General features: G+C 42.1%; 1 protein-coding gene across 3 annotated transcripts; it reads left to right on the top strand.

Annotated features, from left to right (window-relative positions):
* Positions 1 to 388: 388 nt before the first annotated feature.
* On the top strand, positions 389 to 14,481 carry LOC112576187. 3 transcript variants are annotated; one of them, XM_025258464.1, is made up of 4 exons: positions 389 to 1,751; positions 2,435 to 2,695; positions 12,244 to 12,462; positions 14,097 to 14,481. In XM_025258464.1, the coding sequence occupies exons 1-4, from the start codon at positions 1,143 to 1,145 to the stop codon at positions 14,406 to 14,408; spliced, it is 1,401 nt and encodes a 466-aa protein (XP_025114249.1). In that variant the 5' UTR covers positions 389 to 1,142; the 3' UTR covers positions 14,409 to 14,481. The 3 variants fall into 3 exon arrangements, with proteins under 3 accessions (XP_025114249.1, XP_025114251.1, XP_025114250.1); XM_025258466.1 differs by lacking the exon at positions 14,097 to 14,481 and adding an exon at positions 12,687 to 14,002 and having other exon boundaries at positions 392 to 1,751; XM_025258465.1 differs by lacking the exons at positions 389 to 1,751; positions 2,435 to 2,695 and adding exons at positions 9,795 to 10,483; positions 11,299 to 11,559.

Genomic DNA, 14,481 nt, shown 5'->3' with positions numbered 1-14,481 from the left:
GATGAGGATACAACACAAAAGACAGTGAAGACTCAGATGTAACAGCAACGATGAAGAGTTAGCTAAAAAGTAATCAACAATGGTTATCTGGTGGGAGAGACTAAACAAGAGAAAATAAAGGAGAGAGGGCACCACCGACTTGTTTTGAAACTTTTTCTTTGAAATCGGCCGGCGATCACTGCCTCGGCATTTCACTCCTCCGATACCACCTTTGCCTAGGCTGCGAATGCCTTCCTTGTGAATGACTGAGTGGTGGACAAAGACGTCATGGTGTGATGAACCTCCATCCCTTTGCCACGTTAAACCACCTGCAGAAACCTCGCCTTCTGCCCCCTCCACCATGGTCTGCCAGCTTCGTGATGTTTCACGTCGGACCTGGCTGTTTTTAAGTGCTTTCACAAAGCGCGCCGCCAGGTGTGTATTGGATACGGCGTCGCTCAGCAGTCGGTTTGCTTCCGCCTGTAAATTCTGGAGGGTAGCGGCATATTCGATAACCGCCTCCTCACTCTGCTGTCAACGGTTATAAAAACTTCTAATAATGTCCACAACATCTCTCCGCTCGCCGTATTCCTCCATCAAAACATAGAAAATCTTTTCCGGCGTGTCTATCATGTCATCAGGGAACATCAGAACTCGCCCTCAGGCAGGTCCCTCCAGCGCGTTGAGGCATCGGGCTGATGGCGAGACCTAACTCCATCTCTCTTTCACACTCGTCGACACTTGGCTCTCCAGCGATCTTCTGAAATCGGAATAAATGACATTTTCGTACAGCCTCTGCTGTACTGTCGCCCTCTTCAGCCATTGTGCACTTCTCTGCTGACAAATATCTTGCTCGCAGCGCCAAAATGACGTAGCCGAGTGGTGGGACTTTGGACTAACGACAACAACCGTCCAGCACTCAAATAAAAGCAGGAAACGTCAGTAGGTTCAACCCTTTAATGCACGGGCTAGAACAATGGCCACACGTCGGTGCTTCACCGATCCGCCATTTTTCCCCCCTCTCACCTTTATCTTAAGTCCTTCTTTCTGACGTCACATTTTTGTCGTCACCTTCTTTGACGGTACTTTATTTTGACGTCACATTACGTCATTTGAACTTAAAAATAAACAACGGCGCTCTGCACAGCAAGTTGGTGATAGAAATGTCAGACACAGATTTGGATGATGTTGATGCCACCTCTAGTGGAGTCTTTCTTGAAACCACCATTACCAACTTGCCGGATGCAGTGCTGAGCAGTATCTTCCAGCATTTGTTCTGGAAGGAAAAGATAATGGCAGTGAAAGCCTTCCCTGCATGGAGCAGAATTCTCGACTCTACTTTAGGGTGGAAGAGTTTTGAAAATGACCGCGACTATGCACACTCCTTTAAAGGTCTCAGGTCAAAAAAATTTTTATCCGAAGAAATCACATGTATTGCACAGTATGGACAGTTCTTCACCCATGCTGTTATATGGCTAGACGACTTTCCATACATTGACAATCCGGCTGAGGAAAGTGACTTGGCTCTTCTCGAGTCTTTAGAGACACACTGTTTTAGTCTAAAGTCACTGGTCATCTACCACCCACCCTACGTCTCCTCCTCCTCCATTATCCGGTCTGTTGTGCCCTACATCGAACCTCTGCAGAGGATGTTAAGCTTCAGCCCCTCCCTGCAGATAAGTCTCTGTCGATTGCTTTACGATTCCGAGGAATCACTCACTGGTGCCATCGACCTCCTTCACTTCTATCACACCCACAATCTGCTAGAGAAGGTGAGGCAGAGGTACAATTCTAGTCAAAGTACGTTCTACAGATGTACAAAATATTTCAGTTATTTTCACCAGCTTTCTTCAACTGTAGCTGAGGCTGAGATAGTTTGATGTTTCCTATTGTGCTATAACAAGTTTAATGAGTGGTAGGGATTTGTTACCAACTAAATGCTGTCTCACAGCAAAATAACAAGTCTGTCCCTATAGTATCATTTGGGCACGCATCAACAAGACTATAACAAAAGTTTGTTTATAAGGGTAACAGAATAAGCAAAAGTTATGCTTTTTTACATCTAGCCTTCAATCTAAAGACAGGAAACACTACTTTGATACAAAACAAGGGAATTAAAATAAGGGAAAATTAACATTTAAAGAGAACAAATTGGTTTATACATAAAGATGGGGTTTTGGAGAAGTCCTGCTTTGAGCTAGTATAGACTGGATTCTGTTAGTTGAAGTTGTGAACAAACTAAAAGGCTATTCCATAGAAGTGTGCCTTAAACTTGCTAGAATGGTTCCCAAGTCCAGGGAGCAAGAATATCACAAGAATAGTGGTTTACATACTGTCGTCTTCTGGAATAATGGGTTTCACTTTTGAGGATAAATTTTCATAGTTTCTTGTTATACATGACATTTTGTTACTTCGGTGGTAGGTTATATACTGTGTTTTCATTTCTGAATGACAGGTTGCCTGCCTGGACTTTTCTCATGGGCTATATATAACAACTTCAGTGCGTCCTATGAACTGTCTGGTATACTGCACGTCACTACGTGTGCTCAAATGCCCCATCCAATATCTGGACACCCATATTTTGCAACAACTTGTAGAATTCAGCCTGCAGGAGCTGTATGTGATCCATGATGAGCATACCTTTTCTCTGAATTATGTTGAGCAATCATCCATTCACTGGCATGCCCTGCAACTCCTACCTGGGCGGAACCTAAAGGCAGGTTTCCACACTGGTCTTAATCAAATTCTTGTTTTTACAAATCTTCCTAACTTCTTTGTCAGATTTTAAAAGAACTTAGAACAAAGTCACCCCACAAAATCAGAAAGATCATGCTTTCTTTATCAGTTGCGCAGTGCACAGAGATGTGAATAATCCAGTAAATGATGTAGTGTTGTATAGTGAAGGTTGACTAGGCTCATGCAATGGACTACCAAGATGCACACGAGCTGATACACTTCAGTACAAAATACCATTTCCTGATAACCTGTTATATTTTTGAGATGCAATCTTGCAACCATAAACATATACTGAAAGAGATCACAAAAATCCGTAGATATGCTTACATCATTGACCGTTTAAACTACAGCCAGTAGGAGATACAAACTAGGACATACAAAAATCCATTCATATGACACAATGTGTAAGATAAGAAATGCTTTAAAGTTAGAGGTAAATCTACAGTAATTATGACCTCTTTCCATGCATGACAAGTTGTGTGCTTGTACCTATGATAACAGAAGAAGAGTATTTACACAGATTTAGGGAAATAACATCTTGTGATGTTTAAGTTCTATGCTGAGCTCGACATTTTTATTTTTAGAGCTTGGTTTTGTTTGACAACCGAACTTGAACATCCACACTGTCTTAAAGTAGTTACTGTCTGTTTCAGGTGCACTATGTGTTCAAGTACACGAAGTGTACATGTGCACAAATCCCTACGCACGCAGCTTGGTATTTGACAGTCTTCGTTTCCCCATCTCTGAGGAAATCTTGATGTCTATAGCCGATACGTATGGAGACACTTTGGAGCACATTGCCTTTATGCTAGCCGTCTACGATCCTAAAGTGCCTTTCTATTATATGGACGACCTGCCTACTACCATACAGGTAAACAATGTGCATTATATTACTTGTGTTTGGCATAAGAAAACTTGTCATAATAGTTCTTAAAGAAATGTTAATGAAAAAAATGTTTTTTTTTTACATCACATAATGCTAGATACTCAACACGCTAGGACTTATTGTACAGTGTTACCTCACAGACCTGGCGCTAAAAGCAAAGTGACTCTCAAACACTCCCTTCAAACATCCACTTTGATTTAGAGAAGCTTCAAGACGCAAACGTTGCAGAAGTCTTCAAGACCACAGTTGCAGGAAAATTTGCCATGCTGAACCTGGTGGACTGTGATGTAGACACCCTCTCTGGAAACAACAAAGAGGTGTTAATGTCAACAGCGCAGGAGGTTCTAAGGTGACATAGGAATAAGAAACTGGATCCGAGAGTTCCGACGAGAGATATTGCTGGGTTGTGTTCATCTAGCAGGGTAGATTTCTCAGTGAGTGGAATGATTCTATTAAAGAAGATTGTCCACACGTGAATCCCTCAAACGTGTGTCCTTTCTCGTCCTGTTCCCTGTGTACACTGAGTTTACTATTAACACTGGTCGAAAACTTGTGAAACATGCAGACAACATGGCCTAGGTGGTCTACTTCACAGCTGAAGTCTCTGACCGAGTACCTCGCCTGCATGAGGTAGCTGGTGAACTGGGGTTTTGTCACAGCTTGTAATGTAAATGGAATACAGAATTTTTATCCAGATTCTGGTGATTGACATCTTGTACTGAGCTCAGTCATTTGAAAACAATTTTGCATCTGGCTTTTAAATAACAATATTCCATTTTCAGACAAAAACTACTTGCATGATAGAACAGGGCATCTGTAGTACAAATCCTGGAACCCCTTGAAAAAGAAATGCTAATTCATTAAAACGTTTAGAACTAGTCTTCCTCTAGCCAAAACTTTATGTTTATAGTACACAGAGCCTAGACTGAAGTGTGCAGAATGTGTTGCTTAACCTCATCATGTATCTATGTTCACAGTACATGGCGGCTAGACTGAAGTGTGTGCACACTGTGCTGCTTAACCACACCATCTATGATGATACACTTATCAGCCTGGCTCAACATGCACCAGCTCTGAAGACGCTGCTGGTCTTTGAACATAAAATTGAGTTTGGCAAACAACCAGTCAAGAAAGAAATGGAGGAACTGAAAAGCATAATTTCTAAGGCACTTGGATATTCCTGGAAACCTGTGAAAGACTATGACACCTTTTATAAACTAGCTGGCTATAGGCAGAGTCTGCTGTTTGAGGATTCTTTTCGCCAAAGTTACGATGGGTGGTGAACATTGCAGACATCTATCAGTCACATGCTGTTTTCAAAGTCTAATAATAAAAGACAAAATCTTTAAAATTTTGTTTATTTTCAACAGATAAAAAGGAATTGGCATCGGAGAACCATAACTCATTACTCACACAAACAACTGCAGTGTAATTGCTGTCAATATTGAACATTGTAAATTAATCTGTTTACCTGGTTTACCTGGTTTACCTGGTACTCACTCCTCCTTTGTCCTGGGTCACCCTTGAGAGAACTTGCCTCATTTAGCAGTATAAAGCCGACAACAACAGCTACACCTAAATCTAGTCAAGGAAGGTATTATGGCTGAGGGCAGATCTGAAAGACTTGTCTGAAATGTAGGTATTCAATGTGACCACAATATTCTGATACCAGCAGCAGGTTACAGGTATAGATAAAATGCGGATCTTATTACCATCCAGCGTTCTGTGGGTGGAGGTGGGAACATGTCTTATGCCAAGCCAGCAACTAAGGCTAAATTAAAGCAAAGCTAGTCTATTACCTATGTGAACCCTTTGGGCACGATGGGCCATGATTTGTGGCTTTGCAGGGGAAGGCTATTTTCACTACTTTTATTGCTATGTTCAAACTTTCTCCTTTCCAAAAATGTATAGGTTTCTTGCTCTAATGTTTACCTGATAGCAGCAATAATAATAATAATAAAAAAAAAACTTCATCAACTGTAGTGTTCACAGTCTTCAATTATTAGCTGGTCTTTGTAATACTTACACTTTTATGCAGTGCTCAGAGCATTTGCCACATGCAGGGTAAGAACATCGTGCCGAGACGAGAGCTGACCCCAGGTCAGCCAACCTTCACTCCATTGGTGACAGGCACTAACAGTTGTGCCACTGGACAGTCATCAGTTGCAAGAAGACTATGTAACTAAATAAGCACTTGACACAAAAACTAGTAAGTACATGAAGGAAGATTGGTTACGATGAGGATACAACACAAAAGACAGTGAAGACTCAGATGTAACAGCAACGATGAAGAGTTAGCTAAAAAGTAATCAGCAATGGATATCTGGTGGGAGAGACTAAACAAGAGATAATAAAGGAGAGAGGGAAAATAGTAGTGGACTGGTTAGGAGTAATGGACTGTGCAGGATTAGCGCTCCTGGAAAAAGATGTGCTTTCAATGAAAGTTTAAAAGACTCAATAATAGGTAAGTGGCGGATAAAAAAGGGAAGAGAGTTCCACTGCTGGGCTGCACCATTGGGATATAATCTTATCAGTGGCACCAAGATCTGTACAATGACTTTCGGCTTCTGCATTTAAATCCTTCCTACACACTTGATAACATCAATACAGATATGGAGTCCTGCTGAGCAAGCCTACAATTAATAATAATAAAAGCAAAATTTGTTAAGTGCATACTCACACTCCTAAGGAGGATGCTCTTAACGTTTAAGTACAAGAACGAAACATGGACAGCATACCAAAACAGGAAAACAAATAACATATGAACTATAAAAGAATAAACAACCATGCTAAACAAAGAATAAAATCAAATACAGAAAACACAAAGAGGAACCAAATAAGAAGAACAAGAGCTGAGAGTAACATGATATTGCAACAGGAAGAATGTGACAAAGGACTAGCATTATGGGAAAGGTTGTTAGTAATAATGTTTACAGAAGATGTGTGTTTTCAGTGCACGTTTAAAGGACTCACTAGTGGGTAGGTGGCGGGTATGGAAAGGGAGAGAGTTCCATTGTTTCGCTGCACAATAACTAAAGTCCTGTGGCCATATATTGTTGTGTTGGTGACAGGAAGAGTAAGGAGACGATCATCAGACGAGGAGCGGAGTTGTCTAGATGGGATGTAAGGGAAGAAAAGTTGAGAGAAATAAACAGGGCAGGTGCCAGCAAAGAAATTAAACACCTTTTAGTTCTTACTATAGTGGTTACAAGGGAATAATTTTACGTAGGACGGAGTAGGAAGGTAAAATATCAAATGAAGGTAGATAATTTCCCAAACCAATAACACCCCACCAAAAGGGAAACACACAAACACATATATGCATGCACGCACGCACACACACACATACATAAAGCTTATATACATAAACATGGACAATAATACATACAGACGCACATGCATGATACATGCGTGTCATTCTTTCACTGAACTTCGCTTTGGGTGCGTGTGTGCATGTCTGCGTGTGTGTCGGGGCGGGTGTAGTGTCGCACGGTCGCACCTGCCACTGCGCGTTCGATGAGATCATCGATCTCGATGATTTCGATTCTTTCTGATCCGAAGACACCACAATCCACGCTGGTCCACGGGCTCCTCTCCCTTTTGACCTTTGTTGATCTCTGGATGATTGGGCCAGGATTCCTTCTCCCTGCAATGCCACTGAGTCTGTGGCCTGCACTGTGAGGAGACTGTGTCTGCAAAGGATGTGCCAAAGTCTTTGTACAGTTTTTGTATGTGAGCTGCGAATGGTGGTGTATGTGTAAACGCTGTCCTTTTTCTGCGTGGAGTACAAACCACAGAGTACATTGTTACTTATATTTGTAATGTCACCAGATGATATCAATATTTTCATGGAGTGAATATCTCAACTTTGTCTGAAATCTTAGACTTTGACAAAACAACTCAAGGCTGAATGGATAAACCTGAGTATCCATCACATTTTCACTCCACACGATAATTCACATTCTCCTTATTTCAACACACACGCACATACAGACATACATACACACACATACATACAGGCATACCTTAATGGATGACTACATAATAATTCACCTGTCACTGCAGACCCCAGTAATATTTTTGTAGACAACATTCTACCTACAAAAGTTAAAATCTGACACGTGATCAGTGTGGGCTCGCTAAATAGACGAACCATGTGGTTGAAACACTGTATACATTACAGCTAAATAAACGTCCACAATAAATAGATAAAATCTAGCTGATATCTCGAGTTTTTTCCACCTCATCTGTTCCTCTACTCGACACCCACAGATCCGGTTGCACGCACACACAATCATTCTCTCTCAAGTTTTGAGAGCACGCATCTTAAATGGATTTAGCCAAACATTATCAAGATATCCGACTGGGCCTTGCTTATAACTCAAGCATGATCAAATTCAATTTTCACGATACCAGGCACGCAGGATGGTTAGAAATTGAACGAAGTGTAATCTCATGTAATAATTGCTGGAGTGCATGAAACATGTTTAAAAAAATCACCAAAAAAAGTTGTATGACATTTTTTTACCAGAATTTCCAATTTTCTATGGACAATGTACAGATTAGTAGGAAATAAATTTATAAGACTAATTAGTGAAGCGTGATCTTAACCGTTGAGTCCTGAGGAAAAATCTATGTCCTGAAAATCCACTCATCCTAAAAAATGAAGCTGGCATTGTAACTAGGACGTGTTCCCGCTTCAACCTCTGCCACTTTCTAAAACTTATTTGTTCCGTCTGTATATTGGTCATCATTGAACTCCTCAACGTAGCAAAGGTAAAAGGTAAAGAGTCCATTAACGAGCCCACTGGCCGTACATGCAGCGAACGTGATTGGTTCACCGTGTCTAAAAACATGGGGAAGTTAGCCGCCTTCCCTCAACAAGGGGCCTGACCGTGTACACAGCACTGTCATCCCCAACTAGCCGGTTGGTGTTATTACAGGTACTCCGGCCGCTCCGCCCATGGAATCTGTTCCGTTGCAGTTCTGCTTGGCTCTGACGTCGTTGTGGTTGCCGCTGTTGCCGCTGCACCACCGGCTTGTTTTGAAACTTTTTCTCTGAAATCGGCCGGAGATCACTGCCTCGGCATTTCACTCCTCCGATACTACCTTTGCCTAGGCTGCGAATGCCTGCCATGTGATTAACTGAGTGGTGGACAAAGACGTCTTGGCCGCCATTATCAGGTGTGATGAACCCCCATCCCTTCGCCAGGTTGAACCGCCTGCAGAAACCTCGCCTTCTGCACCCTCCACCATCGCTGTCATGTGGAGTTCTTGATAGCTGGCCGCCCCGTTGTCTTGTCTGCTGTCTTCGCAGGTATTTCTGTTTGTGCTGACAATGTCCTGTGAAACTGGGAGGCTGCCTCCATCTCCAACTGTGTGACTCGTGCAGTCAGACCATCTATCTCATCTTCCCTGTCATTACAGATCTCCTCTCTCTCTCTACACGTCGATCGGCAAAAAAAGACCCATGCTCGGCCAGCTGTCTGGATGTTTCATGTCGGAGGGCTGTTTTTAAGTCCTTTCACAAAGCGGGCCGCCAGGTGTGTACTGGATACGGCGTCGCTCAGCAGGCGGTTTGGAGGGTCGCGGCATATTCGATAACCGCCTCCTCACTCTGCTTATAAAAACTTCTAATAATGTCCACAACATCTCTCCGCTCGCCGTATTCCTCCATCATACCATAGAAAATCTTTTCCGGCGTGTCTATCATGTCATCAGGGAACATCAGAACTCGCCCTCAGGCAGGTCCCTCCAGCGCGTTGAGAATATAAGCACACGCCGCATTCTGAGGCATCGGGCTGATGGCGAGACCTAACTCCATCTCTCTTTCACACTCGTCGACACTTGGCCCTCCGACAAACTTCTGAAATCGGAATAAATGACATTTTTGTACAGCCTCTGCTGTACTGTTGTCCTCTTCAGCCATTGTGCATTTCTCTGCTGACAAATATCTTGCTCGCAGCGCCAAAATGACGTAGCCGAGTGGTGGGGCTTTGGACTAACGACAACAACCATCCAGCACTCAAATAAAAGCAGGAAACGTCAGTAGGTGCAACCCTTTAATGCACGGGCTAGAACAATGGCCACACGTCGGTGCTCCTTCCCCGATCCGCCATTTTTCCCCCCTCTCCCCTTTATCTTAAGTCCTTCTTTCTGACGTCACATTTTGGTCGTCACCTTCTTTGACGGTACTTATTTTGACGTCATCTTATGTCATTTGTACTTTACAAATAAGAAACACCTGCGCTCAGCACAGGCAAGTTGGTAATAACAATGTCACACACAGATTTGTGTGATGTTGATGCCACCTCTAGTGGAGTCTTTCTTGAAACCACCATTACCAACTTGCCGGATGTAGTGCTGAGCAGTATCTTCCAGCATTTGTTCTGGAAGGAAAAGATAATGGCAGTGGAAGCCTTCCCAGCATGGAACAGAATTCTTGACTCTTCGTTAGCATGGAAGCATTTTGTAAATGACCGCAACTATCCACACTCCTTTGAAGCGCTCAAGTCCACCAACTACTTATCTGAAGAAATCACATGTATTGCACAGTATGGACAGTTCTTCACCCATGCTGTTATATGGCTGAAAGACTTTCTACCCCCTGATAATCCTGAGGAAAGTGACTTTCATCTGCTAGAGGCTTTAGAGACACACTGTTTTCATCTAAAGTCACTGGTCATCTACCACCCACCCGCGATCTCCTCCTCCTCCTTTATCCGTTCTGGTGCGCTCTACATCCAACCTCTGAAGAAGATGTTCAGCTTCCTCCCCTCCCTGCAGCTCAGTCTCTACCGTTTACTCTACTTCTGTAAGGGATCTGAGGCTGGTGTCTTCAACCTCCTTCACTTCTATCACACTCACAATGTGCTGCAGAAGGTGAGGCAGAGGTACAATTCTAGTCAAAGTACGTTCTACAGATGTACAAAATATTTCAGTTATTTTCACCAGTTTTCTTCAACTGTATTGAGGCTGAGATAGTTTGATGTTTCCTACTGTGTTATAACAAGTTTAATGAGTGGTAGGGATTTGTTACCAACTAAATGCTGTCTCACAGCAAAATAACAAGTCTGCCCTACAGTATCATTTGGACAAGCATCAAAAAGCCTATAACAAAAGTCTGTTTATAAGGGTAACAGAATAAGCAAAAGTTATGCTGTTTTACATCTAGCCTTCAATCTAAAGACAGGAAACATTACCTTGCTACAAAACAAGGGCATTAAAATAAGGGAAAATTAAACTTTAAAGAGAAAAAATTGGTTTATATATACAGATGGGGTTGATGTTGATTTTACATCAATTTGTGACTGACAGATAAGTAGCACTTGGAGCATGATAATTGTTTCCATAGTTTGTAATGGTGTTTACATTGGGTGGAAGGTCTCTGCAATTGATCAAAGGTTTTGATATAGGTTTTGGAGAAGTCCTGCTTTGAGCTAGTATAGACTGGATTCTGTTAGTTGGAGTTGTGAACAAACCAAAAGGCTATTCTATAGAAGTGTGCCTTAAACTTGCTAGAATGGTTCCCGAGTCCAGGGAGCAAGAATATAACAAGAATAGTGGTTTACATGCTGTCGTCCTCTGGAATAATGGGTTTCATTTTTGAGGATAAATTTTCATAGTTTCTTGTTATACATGACATTTTGTTACTTCAGTGGCAGGTTATATACTGTGTTTTCATTCCTGAATGACAGGTTGCCTGCCTGGACTTTTCTTATGGACTGCGATTGGCATCTTCAGTGCGTCCTATGAACTGTCTGGTCTACTGCACGTCACTACGTGTGCTCAAATGCCCCATCCAATATCTGGACACCCTGATTTTGCAACAACTTCTAGAATTCAGCCTGCGGGAGCTGTATGTGATCAGCGATGACCATACCTTTTCTCTGAATTATGATGAGGAGTCAGCCATTGAATGGCATGCCCTGCAACTCATACCTGGGCGGAACCTAAAGGCAGGTTTCCACACTGGTCTTAATCAAATTCTTGTTTTTACAAATCTTCCTAACTTCTTTGTCAGATTTTAAAAGAACAGTCGCCCCACAAAATCAAAAAGATCATGCTTTCTTTATCAGTTGCCCAGTGCACAGAGATGTGAATAATCCAGTAAATGATGTAGTGTTGTATAGTGAAGGTTGACTAGGCTCATTCAATGGACTACCAAGATGCACACGTTGCTGATACAGCTCAGTACAAAATACCATTTCCTGATAACCTGTTATATTTTTGGGATGCAATCTTGCAACCATAAACATGTACTGAAAGAGATCACAAAAGTCCGTAGATATGCTTACATCATTGACCATTTAAACTACAGCCAGTAGGAGATCCAAAATAGGACATACAAAACTCCATGCATATGATTACATCATTGACTATTTACAGCCAGTGTAAGATAAGAAATGCTTTGAAGTTGGAGGTAAATCTACAGTAATTATGACCTCTTTCCATGCATGACAAGTTGTGTGCTTGTACCTATGATAACAGAACAAGAGTATTTACACAGATTTAGGGAAATAACAGCTTGTGATGTTTAAGTTCTGTGCTGAGCTCGACATTTTTATTTTTAGAGCTTGGTTTTGTTTGACAACAGAACTTGAACATCCACACTGTCTTAAAGTAGTTACTGTCTGTTTCAGGTGCACTATGTGTTCAGGCAGAGGTCTGCGGAGATTTGCCCAAATCCCTACGCACGCAGCTTGGTATTTGATAGTCTTATTTGCAGCATCTCTAGGGCACTCTTGATGTCTATAGCCGATATATATGGAGCCACACTAGAACACATTGCCTTCATGGAAGCCGATTGGAATCCTCCTGTGACTTTCTCGGGTTTGGACGACCTGCCTACTAACATCCAGGTAAACAATGTGCATTATATTACTTGTGTTTGGCATAAGAGAACTTGACATAATTGTCCTAAAAGAAATGTTAATGAAAAAATATTTGTTTTTTGTTAAATCACATAATGCTAGATACTTAACAAGTTGGGACCTATTGCACAGTGTTACCTCACAGACCTGAAGCTGAAGCTAAAATCAAAGCTACTCTCAAACACTCCCTTCAAACATTCACTTTGATTTAGAGAAGCTTCAAGACCCAAACGTTGCAGAAGTCTTCAAGACCACAGTTGGAGGAAAAGTTGCCATGCTGAACCTGGTGGACTGTCATGTAGACACCCTCTCTGGAAACATCAAAGAGGTGTTAATGTCATTAGCCCAGGAGGTTCTAAGGTGACATAGGAACAAGAAACAGCCATGGATAGTGAACGACATCCTAGATCTCTGTCACCAAAGAATGACCGTGAAGAGGAAAAAGAAAAGCAAACCCGAAGCAGCTTCCAAATACAAAGAGTCAAACTGTGCCTTCAAGAAAGGAATGAAGGCAGCTAGGGAGAACTGAATCGAGAGCCAGTGCCAGGCCATAGAGGATGGAATGGCACAAGGTGACAGTAAGAAGGCCTACGACTTGTAGAGACCCTCACTAAGACAGATCAGCACAAGACCCAGGCATCAAATACAGCAATGGCAACCAGCTCAAGACCAACACCACTATCCTCCAAAACAATCAGGCAAAGGTGAACCTGCAAACATACCAGTTCTACGGGAAAGGTCAAAAGAGCTGTGAATAGTCTGAAGGGAAGAAAGTTGCCAGGCATTGATAACGTGCCAGCTGAATTGCTCAAGAAGCGTGGGGAAGAAACTACAAAGTCCCTGTCATGTGCCAATGAGTCTGTCAAGGTAGGGCCCAAAGAATGGACGCAGTCACTAATCATACCCCTCCCCCCACCAACAAAAATATGGACAACAACACTAGCCTAGTCTTATGAATGAGACTGGACGAGAGATATTTGTGAGTCGTGTTCATCTAGCAGGGTAGATTTCTCAGTGAATGGAAGGATTCTGTTAAAGAAGATTGTCCACATGGTAATCCCTGAAGGGTGTCTGCTTTCTTGTCCTGTTCCCTGTGTACACTGAGTTTACTATTAACACTGGTCGAAAACTTGTGAAACATGCAGACAACATGGCCTAGGTGGTCTACTTCACAGCTGAAGTCTCTGACCGAGTACTTCGCCTGCATGAGGGAGCTGGAGAACTGGGGTTTGTTCACAGCTTGTAATGTAAATGGAATAAAGGTTTTTACGCAGATTTTGGTATTTGACATCTTGTACTTAGCTCAGTTATTTGAAAGCAATTTTGCATCTGGCTTTCAAATAACAATTTTCCATGTTCAGACAAAAACTACTTGCATGATAGAACAGGGCATCTGCAAAGATACAAATCCTGGAGCCCCTTCAAAAGAAATGCTATTTCATTAAAACTTTTTGAACTAGTCTTCCTCTAGCCAAAACTGTATGTTTACAGTACACGGTGTCTAAACTGAAGTGTGCAGAATGTGTTGCTTAACCTCATCATTTATCTGTTTTACAGTACATGGTGACAAAAGTGTGTGCAGACTGTGCTGCTAAACCTCCATCATGTATCTATGTTCACAGTACCTGGCGTCTAGACTGACATGTGTGCACACTGTGCTGTTTAACCACTTCATCCATAAAGTTGCACTTATCAGCCTGGCTACGCATGCACCAGCTCTCAAGACGCTGCTGGTCTATGAACATAAAATTATGTTTGACAGACATGCAGTTAATACAGTTGATGAAATAGAGGAACTGAAAAGCATAATTTCTGAGGCACTTGGATATTCCTGGAAACCTGTGAAGGAATACGACACTTTTTATAAACTAGCTGGCTATAGGCAGAATCTGCTGTTTGAGGATATTTCTCGCCAGTTGCAGGATTTCTGGTGAACATTGCAGACATCTGTCAGTCACAAACCAGACCTGGCCACCATGCTGTTCAAAGTCTAATAAAAAAAGACAA

This window comes from Pomacea canaliculata, linkage group LG11 (genome assembly GCF_003073045.1).
Source record: "Pomacea canaliculata isolate SZHN2017 linkage group LG11, ASM307304v1, whole genome shotgun sequence".
In the NCBI taxonomy this organism is placed as follows: domain Eukaryota; kingdom Metazoa; phylum Mollusca; class Gastropoda; order Architaenioglossa; family Ampullariidae; genus Pomacea; species Pomacea canaliculata.
Note: the sequence above shows the minus strand (reverse complement) of the source record. Positions and strands in the feature narration are given on the sequence as shown.